Source organism: Mobula hypostoma, chromosome 7 (assembly GCF_963921235.1).
Source record: "Mobula hypostoma chromosome 7, sMobHyp1.1, whole genome shotgun sequence".
Taxonomy (NCBI): domain Eukaryota; kingdom Metazoa; phylum Chordata; class Chondrichthyes; order Myliobatiformes; family Myliobatidae; genus Mobula; species Mobula hypostoma.
The window spans coordinates 29,946,718-29,965,637 of NC_086103.1; the positions used below are offsets into that span (position 1 = coordinate 29,946,718).

Genomic DNA, 18,920 nt, shown 5'->3' on the forward strand with positions numbered 1-18,920 from the left:
GGAATCTTCGTAAATTTTTATGAATGCTTTTAAACCTATGTTTTTTGCTAACTGGTTCCATTGGTTGATTTCTTTGGATTTGCATCAAGAAGTCATAATCAGTCAACTCATTACATTCCCTGTTCTATTAAAGAACAGTATAAATGAGGAAGGGGGAACAATTGTGGCTTTCAGGCAATATTTGTAGGATCTACTTGGCGAACTTGTAGAATTCACTGTCCAAGAGATCTATTGATCTTCTGAGAATGAGTTTAAGGCAGGCATGGATAGATTTTTAGTTTGTATGGAATTTAAGATAAATGGTGTGAAAAGAGAGAGAAGTACACTCAATGGCCACACTATTAGGTATGGGAGGTAGCTAATAAAGTGGCCACTGAGTGTATGCTCCCAGTCTTCTGCTGCCGTTGCCCATTCACTCCAAAGTTCAACATACTGTGTTTTCAGAGGGGCTCGTCTACACATCACTGTTGTATTGGGTTTGAATTACAGTTGCCTTCATGCCAGCTTGAGCCATTCTAAACTCTCTCATTAACAAGGCACTTTTGCTCACAGAACTGCTGCTCACTGGATTTTTTTTGATTTTGCACCATTCTCTGTAAACTCGAGAGACTGATGTGCATTAAAATCCCAGGAGATCATCAGTTTCTGAGAAACTCAAACCACCCCATCTGGCACCAACAATCATTCCACAGTCAAAGTCACTCAGATCACCTTTCTTCCACATTTGGTTTGTACAACAATTGACCCTCTTGACATTGTCCACATTTTTTTTATGCATTGGGTTTCTGCCACGACTGGCAGATTAGATATTTGCATTAAAGAGTAGGTGTACAGGTGTACCTAATAAAGTGGCCATTGATTGTAGTAATAACCAATAAATGACAGAGCGGTTGCAAGAAGCTGGAGAGTCTACTCCAGCTTCTATTCCTTACATTCACATCTTCCTTGAATTATCAAACATTTATCCAAACAAAAGGATAATGCTATTCTCAGAACAAGAATTTTGTATTAGTGGGAAGATCATTTTCGTTGAGCTATTTATTGTCTCTGTGTAAGCAATCTCAGTAGTGATCAGTCTGAACTCCTGTCCAACATTAAGCTTGGAAAATTGTTAAGTTTACCCAATTATTTAAACAGGAGAAACAACTAAGGACTGGAAACTAATAAAAACATGGGGCTCTGTACCCAACGGTAACTTGACCCTTGGTACCATTCTTCAACTTGATCTGATGAATTCTACAAAACAGTTGGACTAGTGGAGGATAGGGTGATGAAGCTCCATGAGTTTACAGTATGCAAATCTCCTTGTCCTTGTTGTCCAATTTTCAATGGGATCTGTGCGGAGTGCGACCAATGGCTCTCCTTTAAATGAAAACGGACCTTCATTCAAGTTTGACTGTATCCCTCATAAGGCCTAAAGAGGCCAGTCAACAAGGGCATGCAAACTGGTCTAAAATGTAAAACATCACAAACATAAACTGGCAAAAACATTCTACATTCTTTTTCCACCCACTTAAAACTGGCTCTGCATTACAGCTAACCCCATTATTTACAATTACAGTTTGGTTGAAAACCATTGTGAAGGAAGGTATTAGCATTGTGTTTTGTATTAGATACTGGTCTTTGTGTTAGGAAATGCTATATCTTCCATTACATTAATCCATTACTAAAATACTGAAGTAGAACATTTGGCCTGAAAAAACTATCCAGAATAAACACTTGAGTATTTCTGAAATCTGTAAGGAACAATGAATTGATCAATGATATGTTGCAGAAATATTTTGCTTTCATAACTGAACTAATGATCTCTTTAGGGAGACAATAATCTCCTGGTAATATATTATGCGGGATATAATTACATTTTTAAAATATTTAATTGTCTTTCACCATTAAGCCATGGTAACACAAGCAATTAGGGGCAATTGCCACTTGGCAGTTTTATTTTGACATGATATGACATTTAGCAGAACTAATTAGCCCTTTCCAGAATCTTTTAAATCTTCAAATCCAAAATATCCCATTTTGGTTGGATTGTAGAGCAGGTGAGTTACTATTTAAAGAAAACAGTAATGTATTCTAGTGTTCGAGATCATAAAGAAGAAGCATAGTGCAGAGAATCAGAGCTTTAACAGCCCTGTCTCCAACCTCTATTTTTTCTCAGCAGACATCTTCACGTTCTTTTGCAATGACTGCCCTTCTCAATATTTTTCACCATTGTAATACCTTTGCCAACAATTTTCCCAAATCCATTTTTACTGGACTTCCACATTATATCTGCACAACCTCAACTGTCAGCAATACTCAAAATGAATAGCACACAAGATAATATTTTTACTTGATTGTTATCAAGTAGCCAAGAATCAAAAAGTTCACTGTCAAAGACAGTTAGGTCATTGTGCTTTTCCTGACTCTTTGTAGAAGCAATCCTACTTTCTGTAGCCATATCTGCTTCAAATACTTTTATTCATTGTCACCATAAAGGACATGATATTTTTATGCCTTAATACTTTAATGAAATATTCCATGTTTACAACCTTTATAGAGAGAGCAAGCAGAGGGAGTCTTACTTCAGGCAAGTTTCTATCTGGTGCTGGAACTTCCTGTGATCACAAATGATCTGACTCATTACCTGCTTTGCAGTCCTTGCTTTCAGGTTTAATGAAAAGTTGATCTAATTCCTTTTGCAGTGCATAAGAATGAACAGCACTCTTTGTCAAAACACACTCCTAGAATCATGTTCTGATCCTCTTCTAATCTCCTCCATATGTCACACCAATTAAACATCAGCAGCATCTTCAACAAAGAGATGCGGCCAATATCAATGAGAGTTTGCAAACATGGCCACTTCTATAAAACTCCGACACCCCTAAGAGTAAAAGTGATGTAAAGCTCAAAATCAATGTTTATTATCACTTGCTGTTTTATGCTGTCATCACCGATTAGCTGATGTCTGAACACTCTCTGTCACTCCAAAATCATACTTTATTTTACTTGTGCTTAAGAAGAATAGTATGGCCTCTATCAACACACTGTTCTGAAGTTTGAACAGAGAAATTCCATTTTTATATAGAATTGATGATTGCCTTTGGATATTGACCATTTGGGAAACAGTTTGTTTGAATTCCTTACTTGCAAGATCAATCACTATTCACAATAGAGGTGTTAAAAGGCAATAGAGTCTACAAGCTAACAACCGATGATACTTTGAAGTTAATAAGGCAATGGTCCTTTAGTTGTTACATGTGTTTCAGATACTTTTGCTTTATTTTTATTTCATCTCCAGTGTGGTTCCAGGAATATGGTCTACAATCACAAGCACAAGAAAGTATGAAGATGCTGGAAATCCAAAGCAACACACACAAAATGCTGAAGAAACTCAGCAGGCCGGACAGCAGCTATGGAAAAGAGAAAACAGTTGATGTTTTGGGCTGAGACCCTACAATCAGGACCGAAAAGAAAGATGAGCAGTCAGGGTAAGAAGGTAGGGGAGGGGAGGAAGATGTACCAGCTGATACTGGAAGAGGGGTAGGTGGTGAAATAAAGAGCGGGGAAGTTGATTGGTGAAGGAGATTAAAGGGCTGGAGGAGGGGGAATCTGACAGGACAAGATGGAAGATTGTGGAACAAAGAGAAGGAGGAGGAGCCCCAGAGGGAAGTGATGGGCAGGTAAGGAGATTAGGTGAGAGAGGTAAACAGGAATGGGGAATGGTGATGGAGTGGGGCAATTACCTGAAGTTCGAGAAATTGATGTTCATACCATCGGACTGGAGGCTACCCAGACAAAATATAAGTTGCTCCTGCAAACTGAATGTGGCCTCATCACGACAGCAGAGGCGGCCAAGGACTGACATATCAGAATGTAAATGGGAAGTAGAAGTGAAATGGGAGGTGACCAGGAGATCCCGCTTTTTCTGGTGGACGGAGCATAGCTGCTCGGTTCAGCAGTCTCCCAATCTATGTCAGATCTCACCGATATACAGGAGGCCACACTGGGAGAACCGAACACGATAAGTGACACCAACAGACTCCCAAGTGAAGTGTCGCCTCACCTGGAAGGACTGTTTAGGCCCCTGAATGGTAGTGAGGGAGGAGGTATAGGGGCAGGTGTGGCACTTGTTCCATTTGCAAGGTTAAGTAGCAGGAGGGAGGTCAGTGGAGAGGGATGAGTGGAGATCCCACCACCAAGTACATCATTCCCTCCCCCCTCTCAACTTTCCACTTTTTGTAGGGATTGCTCCCATGCGAATACCTTATCCACTTCATCCAGGCTTCACCTATCACCCACGACCTTGTACTTCTTCCTCCTTTCCCACCTTCTTAATCTGACTTTCACCTTTCCCTCCAGTCCTGATGAAGGGACTCGGCCTGAAACATTTTCCATAAATGTTGTCTGGCTATTCCTCCAGCAATCTGTATCTGTGTGTGTTGATCCGCTCTATAATGCTCTTCAAAGGTCTTTCTTACCTGCAACCAATCCTTGCCTGGGCGTTATATTAACCCTTGCCCCACCATAGCTTCCACAATGCCTCAGCCTTGGTTTCTAATGAAATGCTGGAAACACACTCCAATGACCTTTCTGATATTCATTCAACTGCCAGACAAGTTGTTCCAACTTCAAAAGAAAATAGTCTTGCTTTGCCCGAGAATATGTCGCTTTGTGAGACCGGTATAAAATCAGAAGAATAATTGTAATATATCCACAACATTAGTGAGATATGATACATAATTTCAAATACCTTTAATGTATCCTTTCATTTTTGGAATTATTGTATTTTTATGCTACCATTGGCCCACAGGAATTGAAGATGTTAAATGAACCCTTGTAATAGTCAACATTACATACATATTTACTAACGCAAAGAACAGGAATTCTGCAGATGCTGGAAATTCAAGCAACACACATCGAAGTTGCTGGTGAACGCAGCAGGCCAGGCAGCATCTCTAGGAAGAGGTACAGTCGACGTTAAGGGATAAGGGATTTGAAATTTGGAGGGGGAGTGGGAGATCCAAAATCATTTTCAAATCCCTTACTCACTCTTCCTTCAGTTAGTCCTGACGAAGGGTCTCGGCCTGAAACGTCGACTGTACCTCTTCCTAGAGATGCTGCCTGGCCTACTGCGTTCACCAGCAACTTTGATGTATGTTGCATATGTATTTACTATTCTATTTATGATTGGTTCACATGATTTTGTCCAGATGTTTTAAATTTTCCTGGCTATCCATAGGTTTCTGAAAAATATCATGAGAGACTTTTGCCATCAAAGGTCACTTTTTGAGCACAGGTAAATTATAAGTAATTGTATGACAAGAAATTGAATACCTAAGACTCGTAAACGATCAGCACCAACAACCACTTCTCTGTCCTCTGCGGAAAACAATAACTTCCCAGTATTTGAGTTGACTTCGAACCTCTTTCCACGTGCTTCTACAGCTTCACTTCCTGTGGAAAAACAAGACGACAAATAAGAGGTACTGGAAGTTGAGTCATGTCATTTGTAGAAACACAAGCAGCTGACTAGTTTCCACATTTTTCTCATTTATAAATGTTCCTTTGAAGTTTGGAGTCACTCAGTTACTGGAATTACTCAATATTTGGCAGTTATTCAGCTTGGTTGGAACACTAAAATGAATTGATTACTTGCCTGTTACCCACTTCATATGGTGACAAAGTTTATTCATTCTTCTTTGTTTCATTTTGCAATATACATACATACTAAGTTAAGATAACCACTGTATAAACATCACCCTAAACTAATTATTCTAGCTTATAAATATAGCTATCTTTCTTCCTTTCTTTAGTTTATGCTTCATGGGAACCGATGTCCAAATGGCGACATACCGTAATTATACGCATGTCTGTCACTATTAGGTCTGTAAAAGACTTTTCTGTTTTAAACTGTCTGAAAATACACCAATGTAATATCTTCCATCATCCCTGAAGGGTGAGAAAGAGGTGACCAGCAGTAGTTGCTGCTGTATTGACAAAGAGCAGAACCATTAAAAATAGATAAATCTATCAACACTGAAGTTAGTCAAGCGGCTAACTCAAATACTTTCTCTTTGTTCTGCCTCTACAGGTCTAAAAAGCAGAACGTTGCCTGTTAAAATCAAGTAAGCTGGCAATCATAACTATAATCATATCAGATTAATTTCAGCAGCTGTAACTTCAAAGTTAGCTCTCAGTTATCTCCCAGAAATATTTTTGTTGCATTCAATTAATCTTTGTTATTTTCCTCATCCTCCTTGCTCAGCAATATTCACCTTGGAGATGTGGCAATAGAATTTCATCCTTGTTTATGTGTGCTTCATGCTTTATTTAGTAGCCTGTGCATGTGGTACTCCACTTTGAAGATACAGATAGAGTAAGCTCAATGGAATTGAAACCAAAACAAGTAACTACAATATGCAGCTCATAACCACGAGCAAAGTTCCACCTTCTACATTCAAAATGGAGCAAGCTTATAGAGAAACACTCCTGAGTTTGAAAATGAGGTAGTCCACTGCAAAACCAAGGTCTTAAGTCAAAGCAATGGAAACTATTAAAAACATGATAGAAGAGATAACTCTGGTTGATGAGGACAGTATATTGAAAGGTATAATAGAGGACAGGCAATGGTTATTATTAAAAATATATAATGCCTTCAAGGTATATAATCTCAATGGTAAAAGTGATTCATCTGTGACTGACAAGAGAAATGAAAAATAGTGTTGAATTCAAAGTAGAGGTTTAAAAAGTTGTTAGAAATAGCAGTAAGCCTGGGAATTGGTAACATTTTAGAATTCAGCAAAGGAGGAACAAGAAACATAAAGAGATGCAAGGCAGAAAATGACAGTAGACTGGTTTGAAATATAAAAATGGACTATAAGGGCTCATATTGCCCTTCTAGACAGAGAGAAGAATTCTAGAGTAAGTAAACAGTTATTTTGTGTTTGTCTTCCCATACAAAAGCACGTAAGGCACACAAAAATTGCTGGAAATACTAGAGAATCCAGTAAGAATGAGGAATTGAGAAAAGGAAGCAGGAGTCAAAAATTAGTAACAGAAAGGTTGATGAGCTTGAAAGCTAAAAAATCACAAGGACCTGATGATTCACATCCTATGGTTTTGAAAAAGGTAGCTTTAAAGATAGTGGAGATTCTGTTATCATCTTCCAGCGTTCTACAGATTATAGATTTTTTCTATTTATTAGAGGGCAGAAAATGTGACCCCAATGATTAACACAGGGGAGAAAGAAAATTTGTTAACCTAATGTCAGTGGTATGGAAAACGTTAGTACCTATGAAGAAGGATGCAATGACAAAAGTAGAGGCAATGTGAACTTATGACAGGAATGCTACATTTCATTAATCTGGTGAAACTCTTTGAGGATGTTCCCACTAGAACAGATAATGGGGAATAAGTAGATAAGACATATTTTAATTTTTGAAAGGATTTGATATCACAGTACAGGAGATTGATCAACAGATTTGGAGCACATGGCATTGGGATGTAACACACTGATATAGATAAGAATTTTCTTTGACAGAAATCAAAGAGTGGGAGCAAGCAGATTGTTTTAAGTCATCAGGCTGTGATTAATAGAGTCCAATGGGGATTGGACTTGTCCCCTGCTACTCACAATAAATATCAGCAATTACAAGTGTGATGAAGATACTGAACTAGATGAGGATTATGAAGCACATGATGCCCCCAGGTAATAAATTGGTTCCCAGCTTTACAGATGCTCATAAATCAACTTTGTTCATAATTTAGAAAATACGCAAAAATCACATGATAGGATAACCATACCTCTACTGTATTGTAGTGAATGGCATCAAAAGGACACAAGGCTAATAAGAAAAAAGCAATTACTGAATGTGAAGAGAGTGAGGAAGCCATTTTTGCTTTTCATATTTATGCACATGTATCAGATTTTTAAATTTAATAACATTATTGGAGCTTGTTCATATTTAGTAGTGCCCAAAAGTCAGGTGTTCATAATCTACGGTGGCCTGTACTTTGGATGATTTAAAGAGATGTCAAAGGAGATGGGCAAACTGAGTGAATGGGCCAGATCATGGCACATTGAACATGTTTTGGATAAATGTCAGGTTAATTGCTTTGCTCTACATAGCAATAAAGCAAGATGAGAGACTGGGTGTGTTGATGTTGAAAGGGCAAATGAGTTCAAGGGCAGAGACACTGAAGGTGCACTAAATGATTAAGAGGGCAAATGGCACATCGGCCTTTATTAAGGGAGAAAGCAGTGAAGATTCATGAAACTATTTCCAGACATGGGCCAGATATGGTAGATATGCAGTATGAGGAGATATTGAGCAGATAGGGATTATATTATCTGGTGATTTTCTGCATTTTCAGACAGTAGTTTCCAGTCAGTCTCAAAAGAGTTCATTATATTGGTTGGGAGAAGACTAAGGAAGCGAAGATCCAGAAGGCCAATGCGTAGACATTGCTAATTCTCTGGGATCCAGAAGGAAATTAAAAAGTAAAATTGAATCTGTCTTTTTCATTCTGTTTTGGACCTGGTCCCATTTGGTGAATTGTTCTAGTAACTTCACTAACTTCTCAGCAAAAGTAGTTGGATGCTGATGATGATAATAGGACCCAATAATCATATATTAAAAAGTAACCTGGAGACCATAGGTCTTTGCCACATGCTCATTGGAGACAGGTGGTGGGAACAACAACTCCAAAGCAGGTACGTGAGTTGAGTGTCTGTAACTGCCCCACTGGACTACTACCCTTTGGGTGATCAGATTAAAAATTACTCTGGATCACTGTGTGAAGACATAATACCATAAGACTATATGACATAGGAGCAGAATTAGGCCATTCAGTCCATTGAGTCTTCCCCGCCATTACATCATGGCTGATCTCGGATCCTACTCAATCCCATACACCTGCCTTCTCGCCAGACGCTTTGATACCCTGACCGATCAGGAAGCTACCAACTTCTACCTTAAATAATACCCATGGACTTGGCCTCCATTACAGCCTCTGGCAGAGCATTCCACAGATTCACTACTCTTTGGCTCAAATAATTCCTCCTTACCTCCATTCTAAAAGGTCACCCCTCAATTCTGAGGCTGTTCCCTATAGTTCTGGATACCCCTAACATAGGAAACATCTTCTCCACATCTACCTTATCTAGTTCTTTCAACATTTGGTAGGGCTCAATGAGATCTGCTTGCATTCTTCTAAATTCCAGTGAATACAGGCCCAAAGCTGCCAAACACTTCTCATATGTTAACTCCTTCATTCCCAGAATCATGCTCATGTACCTCCTCTGGACTGTCTCCAATGACAACACATCCTTTCTGAAATATGGGGCCCAAAACCGTCGACAATACTCCAAGCACAGCCTGGCTAGTGTCTTACAAAGTCTCAGCATTATCTCCTTGTTTTAAAATTCTATTCCCCTTAAAATAAATGCCAATGTTGCATTTACCTTCTTTACCATAGACTCAACCTGTAAATTAAACTTCTGGGAGTCCTGCACAAAGACTCCCAAGTCCTTCTGCACCTCTGATGTTTGAACCTTCTCCCCATCTAGATAATACTCTGCACTATTGTTCCCTTTACCAAAATGCATTATCGTACATTTCCCAACACTGTATTCCATCACCCACTTTTTTGCCCATTCTTCCAATTTGTTTAAGTCCTGCTGCAATTGCACTGCTTCTCAGCACCTACCCCTTCACCTATCTTCATATCACCCACAAACTTTGCCACAAAGCCATCAATCCAATTATCCAAATCATTTACAAACAACGTGAAAAGTAGCAGTCCCAATACTGACCCCTGAGGAACACCAGTAGTCATTGGCAGACAACCAGAAAAGGTCCCTTTATTCCCATTTGCTGTCTCCTGCCTGTCAGCCATTCCTCTATCCACGCTAGTACTTTTCCTGTAACGTCATAGGATTTTATCTCGTTAAGCAGCCTCATGTGTGACACCTTATCAAATGCCTTCTGAAAATCCAAGTAAGTGACATCCACTGCCTCTCCTTTGTCCACCCTGCTTGTTACTTCCTCAAAGAACTCTAACCAATTTGTCAGGCAAGAATTCCCCTGACAGAAACCATACTGACTTTGACTTATTTTATCATTAGTCTCCAAGTACCCCAAACCCTCATCCTTAATAATATACTCCAACACTTCCCCAACCACTGAGGTTAGGCTAACTGGCCTATAATTTCTTTATTTTGCCATCCTCCCTTCTTAAAGAGTGGAGTGACATTTGCAATCTTCCAGTCCTCTGGGACCATGCCAGAATCAAGTGATTCTTGAAAGATCATGACCAATGCATCTGTTACCTCTTCAGCAACCTCTTTCAAGACTCTGGGATGTGGTCCCTCTGGCCCAGGTGACTTATCCAGCTTGAGTTTGCCTAGCACTTTTTCCTTTGCAATAGAAAATGCACTCACTGCTGCTCCGTGACACTCATGGACCATTGGCACACTGCTAGTGTCTTCCACAGTGAAGACTGATACAAAGTACCCATTAAGTTCATCTGCCATTTCTTTGTCTCCAAATACTATCTCACCAGCATTATTTTCCAGTGGTCCAGTGGAGTTATAGGCAGGTGGTCACACTGGGGCCATGGGAGACAGACAAGTGGGTCACAGTCAGGAGGGGGAAGGGGAAGAGTCAGGTACTAGAGAGTACCCCTGTGGCTGTACCCCTTGACAATAAGTACTCCTGTTTGAGTACTGTTGGGGGGAACAGCCTACCTGGTGAAGCAACAGTGGCTGTGCCTCTGGCATAGAGTCTGGCCCTGTGGCTCAGAAGGGTAGGGAAAGGAAGAGGAAGGCAGTAGGGGACTCTATAGTTAGGGGGTCAGACAGGTGATTCTGTGGATGCAGGAAAGAAACACGGACGGTAGTTTGCCTCCCAGGTGCCAGGGTCCGGGATGTTTCAGATCGCATCCAAGATATCCTGCAGTGGGAGGGAGAACAACCATATGTCGTGGTACATATTGGTACCAATGACATAGGTAGGAAAAGGGAAGAGGTCCTGAAAAAAGACTACAGAGAGTTAGGAAGGAAGTTGAGAAGCAGGACTGCAAAGGTAGTAATCTCAGGATTACTGCCTGTGCCACGTGACAGTGAGAATAGGAATAGAATGAGGTGAAGGATAAATGCGTGGCTGAGGGATTGGAGCAGGGCACAGGGATTCAGATTTCTGGATCATTGGGACCTCTTTTGGGGCAGGTGTGACCTGTACAAAAAGGACAGGTTGCACTTGAATCCCAGGGGGACCAATATCCTGGCGGGGAGGTTTGCTAAGGCTACTGGGGAGAGTTTAAACTAGAATTGTTGGGGGGTGGGAACCGAACTGAAGAGACTGGGGAAGAGGAGGTTGGCTCACAAATAGAGAAAGCTTGGAGACAGTGCAAGAGGGAGGATAGGCAGGTGATAGAGAAGGGACACACTCAGACCGAAGGTTTGAGATGTGTCTATTTTAATGCAAGGAGTGTTGTGAATAAAGCGGATGAGCTTAGAGCGTGGATCAGTACTTGGAGATATAATGTGGTGGCCATTACGGAGACTTGGATGGTTCAGCGACAGGAATGGTTACTTCAAGTGCCGAGTTTTAGATGTTTCAAAAGGACAGGGAGGGAGGTAAAAAAGGTGGGGGTGTGCCACTATTGATCAGAGATAGTGTCACAGCTGCAGAAAAGGTGAACACCATGGAGGGATTGTCTATGGAGTCTCTGTGGGTGGAGGTTAGGAACAGGGAGGGGTCAATAACTTTACTGGGTGTTTTTTATAGGCCACCCAATAGTAACAGGGATATCGAGGAGCAGATAGAGAAACAGATCCTGGAAAGGTGTAATAATAAAAGAGTTGTCATGATGGGAGATTTTAATTTCCCAAATATCGATTGGCATCTCCCTAGAGCAAGGGGTTTAGATGGGGTGGAGTTTGTTAGGTGTGTTCAGGAAGGTTTCTTGACAGAATATGTAGATAAGCCTACTAGAGGAGAGGCTGTACTTGATTTGGTATTAGGAAATGAACCTGGTCAGGTCTCAGATCTCTCAGTGGGAGAGCATTTTGGAGATAGTGATCATAATTCTATCTCCTTTACAATAGCATTGGAGAGAGATAGAAACAGACAAGTTAGAAATTGTTTAATTGGATTAAGGGGAATTATGAGGCTATCAGGCAGGAAATTGGAAGCTTAAATTGGAAACAGATGTTCTCAGGGAAAAGTACGGAAGAAATGTGGCAAACGTTCAGGGGATATTTGTGTGGAGTTCTGCATAGATACGTTCCAATGAGACAGGGAAGTTATGGTAGGGTACAGGAACTGTGGTGTACAAAGGCTGTAATAAATCTAGTCAAGAGGAAAAGAAAAGCTTACAAAAGGTCCAGAGAGCTAAGTAACGTTAGAGATCTAGAAGATTATAAGGCTAATAGGAAGGAGCTTAAGAAGGAAATTAGGAGAGCCAGAAGGGGCCATGAGGTGCCTTGGCAGGCAGGATTAAGGAAATCCCGAAAGCATTCTACAAGTATGTGAAGAGCAAAAGGATAAGATGCGAAAGAATTGGACCTATCAAGTGTGACAGTGGGAAAGTGTGTACGGAACCGAAGGAAATAGGTGAGGTACTTAATGAATACTTTACTTCAGTATTCACTGTGGAAAAGGATCTTGGTGATTGTAGTGAAGACTTGCAGCAGACTGAAAAGCTTGAGCATGTAGATATTAAGAAAGAGGATGTGCTGGAGCTTTTGGAAAGTATCAAGTTGGATAAGTCGCTGGGACCGGATGAGGTGTACCCCAGGCTACTGTGGGAGGCGAGGGAGGAGATTGCTGAGACTCTGGCGATGATCTTTCCATCATCAATAGGGACGGGAGAGGTTACTGAGGACTGGAGGGTTGCGGATGTTGTTCCTTTCTTCAAAAAAGGGAGTAGAAATAGCCCAGGGAATTATATACCAGTGAGTCTTACTTCAGTGATTGGTAAATTGATGGAGAAGATGTGAGAGGCAGGATTTATGAACATTTGGAGAGGTATAATATGATTAGGAATAGTCAGCATGACTTTGTCAAGGGAAGATCGTGCCTTACAAGCCTGATTGAATTTTTTTGAGGATGTGACTAAAGACATTGATGAAGGTAGAGCAGTAGATGTAGTGTATATGGATTTCAGCAAGGCATTTGATAAGGTACACCATGCAAGGCTTATTGAGAAAGTAAGGAGGCATAGGATCCAAGGGGACATTGCTTTGTGGATTCAGAACTGGCTTGCCCACAGAAGGCAAAGAGTGATTGTAGACGGGTCATATTCTGCATGGAGGTCGGTCACCAGTGGAGTGCCTCAGAGATCTGTTCTGGGACCCCTACTTTTCGTGATTTTTACAAATGACTTGGATGAGGAAGTGAAGGGATGGGTTAGTAAGTTTCTTGATGACACAAAGGTTGGGGGTGTTGTGGATAGTGTAGAGGGCTGTCAGAGGTTACAGCGGGACATTGATAGGATGCAAAACTGGGCTGCGAAGGTGGCAGATGGAGTTCAACCCAGATAAGTGTGAAGTGGTTCATTTTGGTAGGTTAAATATGATGGCAGAATATATTATTAATGGTAAGACTCTTGGCATTGTGGAGGATCAAAGGGATCTTTGGGTCCGAGTCCATAGGACGTTCAAAGCAGCTGCGCAGGTTGACTCTGTGGTTAAGAAGATGTACGGTGTATTGGCCTTCACTGATCATGGAATTGAATTTAAGAGCCGAGAGGTAATGTGGCAGCTATATAGGACCCTGGTCAGACCCCACTTTGAGTACTTGCTCAGTTCTGGTCGCCTCACTACAGGAAGGATGTGGAAGCCATAGAAAGGGTGCAGAGGAGATTTACAAGGATGTTGCGTGGATTGGGGAGCATACCTTATGAGAATAGGTTGAGTGAACTCGGCCTTTTCTCCTTGGAGCGACGGAGGATGAGAGGTGATCTGACAGAGGTGTATAAGATGATGAGAGGCATTGATCATGTGGATAGTCAGAGGCTTTTTCCCGGGACTGGAATGGTTGCCACATGAGGACAGAGGTTTAAGGTGCTGGGGAGCAGGTACAGAGGAGACGTCGGGGTAAGTTTTTTACTCAGAGAGTGGTAAGTGCTTGGAATGGGCTGCCAGCAGCGGTGGTGGAGGCGGATACGATAGGGTCTTTTAACAGACTACTGGATAGGTACATGGAGCTTAGTAAAATAGAGGGCTATGGGTAAGCCTAGTAATTTCTAAGGTAGGGACATGTTCGGCACAACTTTGTGGGCCAAAGGGCCTGTATTGTGCTGTGGGTTTTCTATGTTTCTATGTCCAGTATCAACTCTCACCTTCCCTTTCACTCTTTATATAACTGACAAAACTGTTGGTGTCCTACTTTATATTATTTGCTAGTATCTCATTTTTTCCCTTCTTATAGCTTTTCCATTCACCTTTTGTAGGATTTTAAAAGCTTCCTAATCATCCAACTTCCTGCTCACTTTTGCTACCTTATATGCCCTTTTCTTGACTTTTACGCAGTCCTTAACTTCCCTTGTTTGCCACAGTTGCCTACCTCTGCTATTTGAGAATGTCTTCTTCTGTAGTATATTTGCAAAACAAGCTAAGGCTCATTTTACCACTTCTCTTTGTTCAGCTTAGCTAAAAGTAGATATCCATGGCTGTCGTGAATTTGGCCTGAGCAGACCAGTGAGGAGCCTTGTGCAAAGTGATTGGGAGGATAGGACACATGATTGGTTTATCCTTCATCTTTTCACAGAGAAGTCAGATCATAACTTTTGCAAAGCAACAGGGATGAAAAAATCGAGCTCAAGATTTTCAGTCAATAGAATTGAACATGAGGGAGGGTCTGGGCGCTGGTAATCTGTCCAGCGTGTACATGGGAGCAGAAAATTCCATTATTGATACCTATTGCAAAGTAAACTGAGAGAATGAGTGTAATGGGTCTTTATGATTTAATATATTCATAACTAGCAGCTGCTACTAGGTCGACTAGAGTGGATGTGGAGAGGATGGTTCCATCTGTAGGAGAGTCTATGATCTGAGAGCATAACCTCAGAATAAAGGTCATTCAGAACTGACATGAGGAAGAATTTCTTCTGCCAGACAGTGGTGAATCTTTGGAATTCATTACCACATGAGATTGTAAAGGGCAAGTCGTTGGGTGTATTTAAGGGAGAGATTGATAGGTTATTGATTGGTAAGGGGATTAAGGCTCACAGGGAGAAGACAGGATGGCATTGAGAAAAATAGATCAGACAAAATTGAATGGCATAGATGACCCAATAACCTGAACTACCTAATTCTGCTCCAATACCTTATAGTCTTAAAGTACTCTTTTACTAGTATTTCTGCTGCATGTCTTATTGTTTTTTTTTTTAATATCCTGAGTGACGATCTTCTTTCTAGCTACTTTCAATAGATCCAGCTCAGGATCTGACCGCAGTGCGCTGTACCCTCTCCTTGATGTTCCATCTTACCTGTATTTAATTGCGTAACTGTCTGATCCTCACTATTGCGGATGCTCACTGTAACATTCCTAGAAGACTGCAAGTAAAGAGAACTATCCTATAAAAAAATCAGAGAAAACATAATTAGGTGCATACCTTCATGTTTGAAGCTCCATGATAAATTATAACTGGAACACTCTTGTTGCTTATGTACGGTATAAAGAATAAGTTAGAATAATGGGCCAGATCTTGTTGCATTCAATCTTCTATCTGAACTCAACAGTTTCCACTCACCTGCATTTGCCTTACTGAATGCTGAGACAAACAAGTTGATTCTCTGCATGACTGGAACAAGTTCCAAGCACTGAGGCCCCTCCCACAAAATTCCTGATGGAAATTGGCAATCAGATATTGCTAAAGGCTTTTGACTCTACAGTGTTTTGCCTCTATTATAGCCAATTAACAGACGATATATGCAGACAAAACATTTATTTTAAAGAACTAATTAAACCATCGTAAAATATTGTGAAATAATTAAAACATTCTCACATTATGAAACAGCTGTAATTTTCCCACACACAATAGGTTTCTAGATTTTAATATCATTTTTCCCCTCTATTGGAGCTGTTTCCTTTATGAATGGCACTTGCATTTATATACTAAAATATTTCGGGGTACTTGTAATGTATTTCCTCTATACAATAATTATGGTTACATGAGCAAATATGGCTGACTGTTGCTGACATCAGGTTGACTGACAGTTGTCAAACATGTAAGGAACAGCTCTTGGTAGCCTAGTTCGCTTCACACTTTCACAGAACCTTGCCCACACCTCGGAAGATGAAATGACCTGGAGGTTAGATTTTGGTATTCTAATATCATGGGGGTAACCACAGACTGCTACTTTTGCCTGCATAACATCCAATGCAGTGCATGAGAAACAAATTATAAATTAAGTTAAATATTTTGATGGATAAATACAAGAAACACTCATAAAGGGAACCACTTCAATGGATAAGTGGAAAAAATAATCGTCAAGGTCTTGAATTTCATGAAATGTTATTGTTTAGGGAGACAGAAATGCTAAAAACTATCACTGCTGTTACATCAAGAATGAATAGTACACTCAAATGCAGAAATTTAATTTGCATTGGTCTGTAAGTTATTAAGTTAATAAGGAATATATGAAAGACATTTTATCATAAGGACAGTGGTAACAATTTTAGATCACAATAAGAATGAGAACTGAAAGTCCTTCCTGCTTTCCAATATCTGCTTCATATAGATGGCTTACATAGTGAGCCAATTTTGTCCTTATTTTACACTATCTGGATGTCAACCATTATAACTGATTTTAAAATGCATTTAAATACTATTACTGTTCACTCTGGTAAATTAATAACATAAAACACTTGCCATGCTTGTTCAATCTATTAATGATAACAGCACAGTTAAGACTGTGATATGATTTTTCTTCTGCATCTGATGTACAGAGTTCATGCTGGCAATCTATAGACAATGGGTCATTTTGTTAACACAGGAATAAAACTTGTAAGTGATGTCTTAGAAGCTACACAGAATGCCATTTAAAATGAAAAGCCTATGACACATTATAACATGGAATGTGGGCCCTGCAATCATGCTTAATGGGGATTAACATAACTTGTTTTTCTGTACAGACTCACAACACAGAGGTTAATACCTTGTAGCACTCAGCTGAATCTGGCTTCAAGAAGACCATACAACCATAAGGTATAGGACCAGAATTAGGTTATTCAGCCCATCAAGTCTGCTCCATCATTCTCTCATGGCTGATTTATTATCCCTCTCATCCCTGTTCTGCTGCCTTCTCCCCGTAGCCTTTGATGTCCTGATTAATCAAGAACCTACCAACCTTAAATATACCCAATGACTTGGCCTGCACAGTTGTCTGTGGCAATGAACTTCACAGATTCCCAACCAACTGGCTAAAGAAAGTTTTCCTCATCTCTGTTCTAATTGGATGGCCCTCACTTCTGAGGCTGTGCCTTCTGGTCCTAGACTTCCCCACTATAGAAAACATCCTGTCCACATCCACCCTATCTAGATCTTTCAATATTCAGTATGTTTCAATGAGATCATCCCTCATTCTTCCAAACACCAGTGAGTACAAACCCAGAGCCATCATACACTCCTCATATGATAACGCTGTCACTCATGGGATCATTTTTGTGAACCTCCTCTTGACCCTCTCCAATGTCAATACATCCTTTCTTAGATACTCACAAGACTCCAAGTCTGACCAATGCCTTATAAAGCCTTAGCATTATATTCTTGTTTTTATATTCTAGTCCACTCAAAATGAATACTAACATTGCATTTGCCTTCCCTACCACAAATTCAACTGTAAGTTAACTTTTAGAGAAACCTGCATGAGGATCCAAGTCCCTTTGCATTTCTGATTTTTGAATTTGCTCCCTTTTCGAAAATAATCTAAGCCTTTATTCCTTCTAACAGAGTGTGTGGCCATGCACTTTCCTACACTATACTGCATCTGCCACTTCCTTTCCCATTCTTTTAATCTGTCTAGGTCCTTGTGCAGACTCCCTGCTTCCTCAACACTACCTTCCCTTCCACCTATCTTTGTATCATGTGCAAACTTGGGCCTCAAAGCCACCAATTCCTTCAGCCAAATCATTGACACTCTGCAAAATGTGAAAAGAAATGGTGCCAACGCTGACCCCTGTGGCACACCACTAGCCACCCGGCAGCCAATCAGAAAAATCTGCCTTTATTTCTACTCTTTGCTTCCTTCCAGTCCGCTAATCTTCTATCCATGCTAGTATTACTCCTGTAATACCTGGTTAAGCAGTCTCATGTATGGCATTTTGTCAGAGGTCTTCTAAAACTACATCTTTTCTCTCTTTATGGCTTTTCAATTGCCGTCTGTTGGTTTTTAAAAGCTCTACCTTCCCACTGCTTTTTGTAGTATTGTATGTCCCCATTTTGCTTTTACGCTATCTTTGACTTCACTTGTCAGCCATGTTGCCTCATCCTCCCTTTAAGAAACATTGGAATGTTTTTGGAATGTCTTTGGAATGTATCTTTCCTGTGCCTTCCAAACTTCCAGAACACCAGCCATTACTGTTCTGCTATCATTCCTTCCAGTGTCCCCTTCCAATCAACTTTGGCTGGCTCCTTTTTCATACTTCTGTAATTCCCTTTACTCCACTGTAATACTGACACATCCATCTTTAGCTTGGCCTTCTCAAACTGCAGATTGCATTCTATCATTTTACAATCACTGGCTTCTAAGAGTTCCTTTGCTTTAAGCTCCCTAATCAAATCTGGGCTATTACACATCACCCAATCCAGAATTGCTGTTCCCCATGTTGGCTCAACTAAAACGTGCTCTAAAAAGCCATCAAGTAGACATTCTACAAATTCCCTCACTTGGGATCTAGCACCAACCTAATTTCTCCAATTTATCT

At 40.5% G+C, this 18,920-nt stretch overlaps 1 protein-coding gene across 3 annotated transcripts in view; it reads right to left on the bottom strand.

Moving 5' to 3' along the window:
• sgcd (sarcoglycan, delta (dystrophin-associated glycoprotein)) overlaps positions 1-18,920 on the bottom strand; it is a 210,243-nt gene that overhangs the window by 73,092 nt on the left and 118,231 nt on the right. For all 3 annotated transcript variants that reach the window (XM_063053191.1, XM_063053190.1, XM_063053189.1), the window contains 2 exons: positions 15,481-15,568; positions 5,320-5,439 (listed from right to left, as the gene is read on the bottom strand). In XM_063053191.1, coding sequence (XP_062909261.1) covers positions 5,320-5,439; positions 15,481-15,568 — 208 coding nt within the window. The remainder of the gene's footprint in view (positions 1-5,319; positions 5,440-15,480; positions 15,569-18,920) is intronic.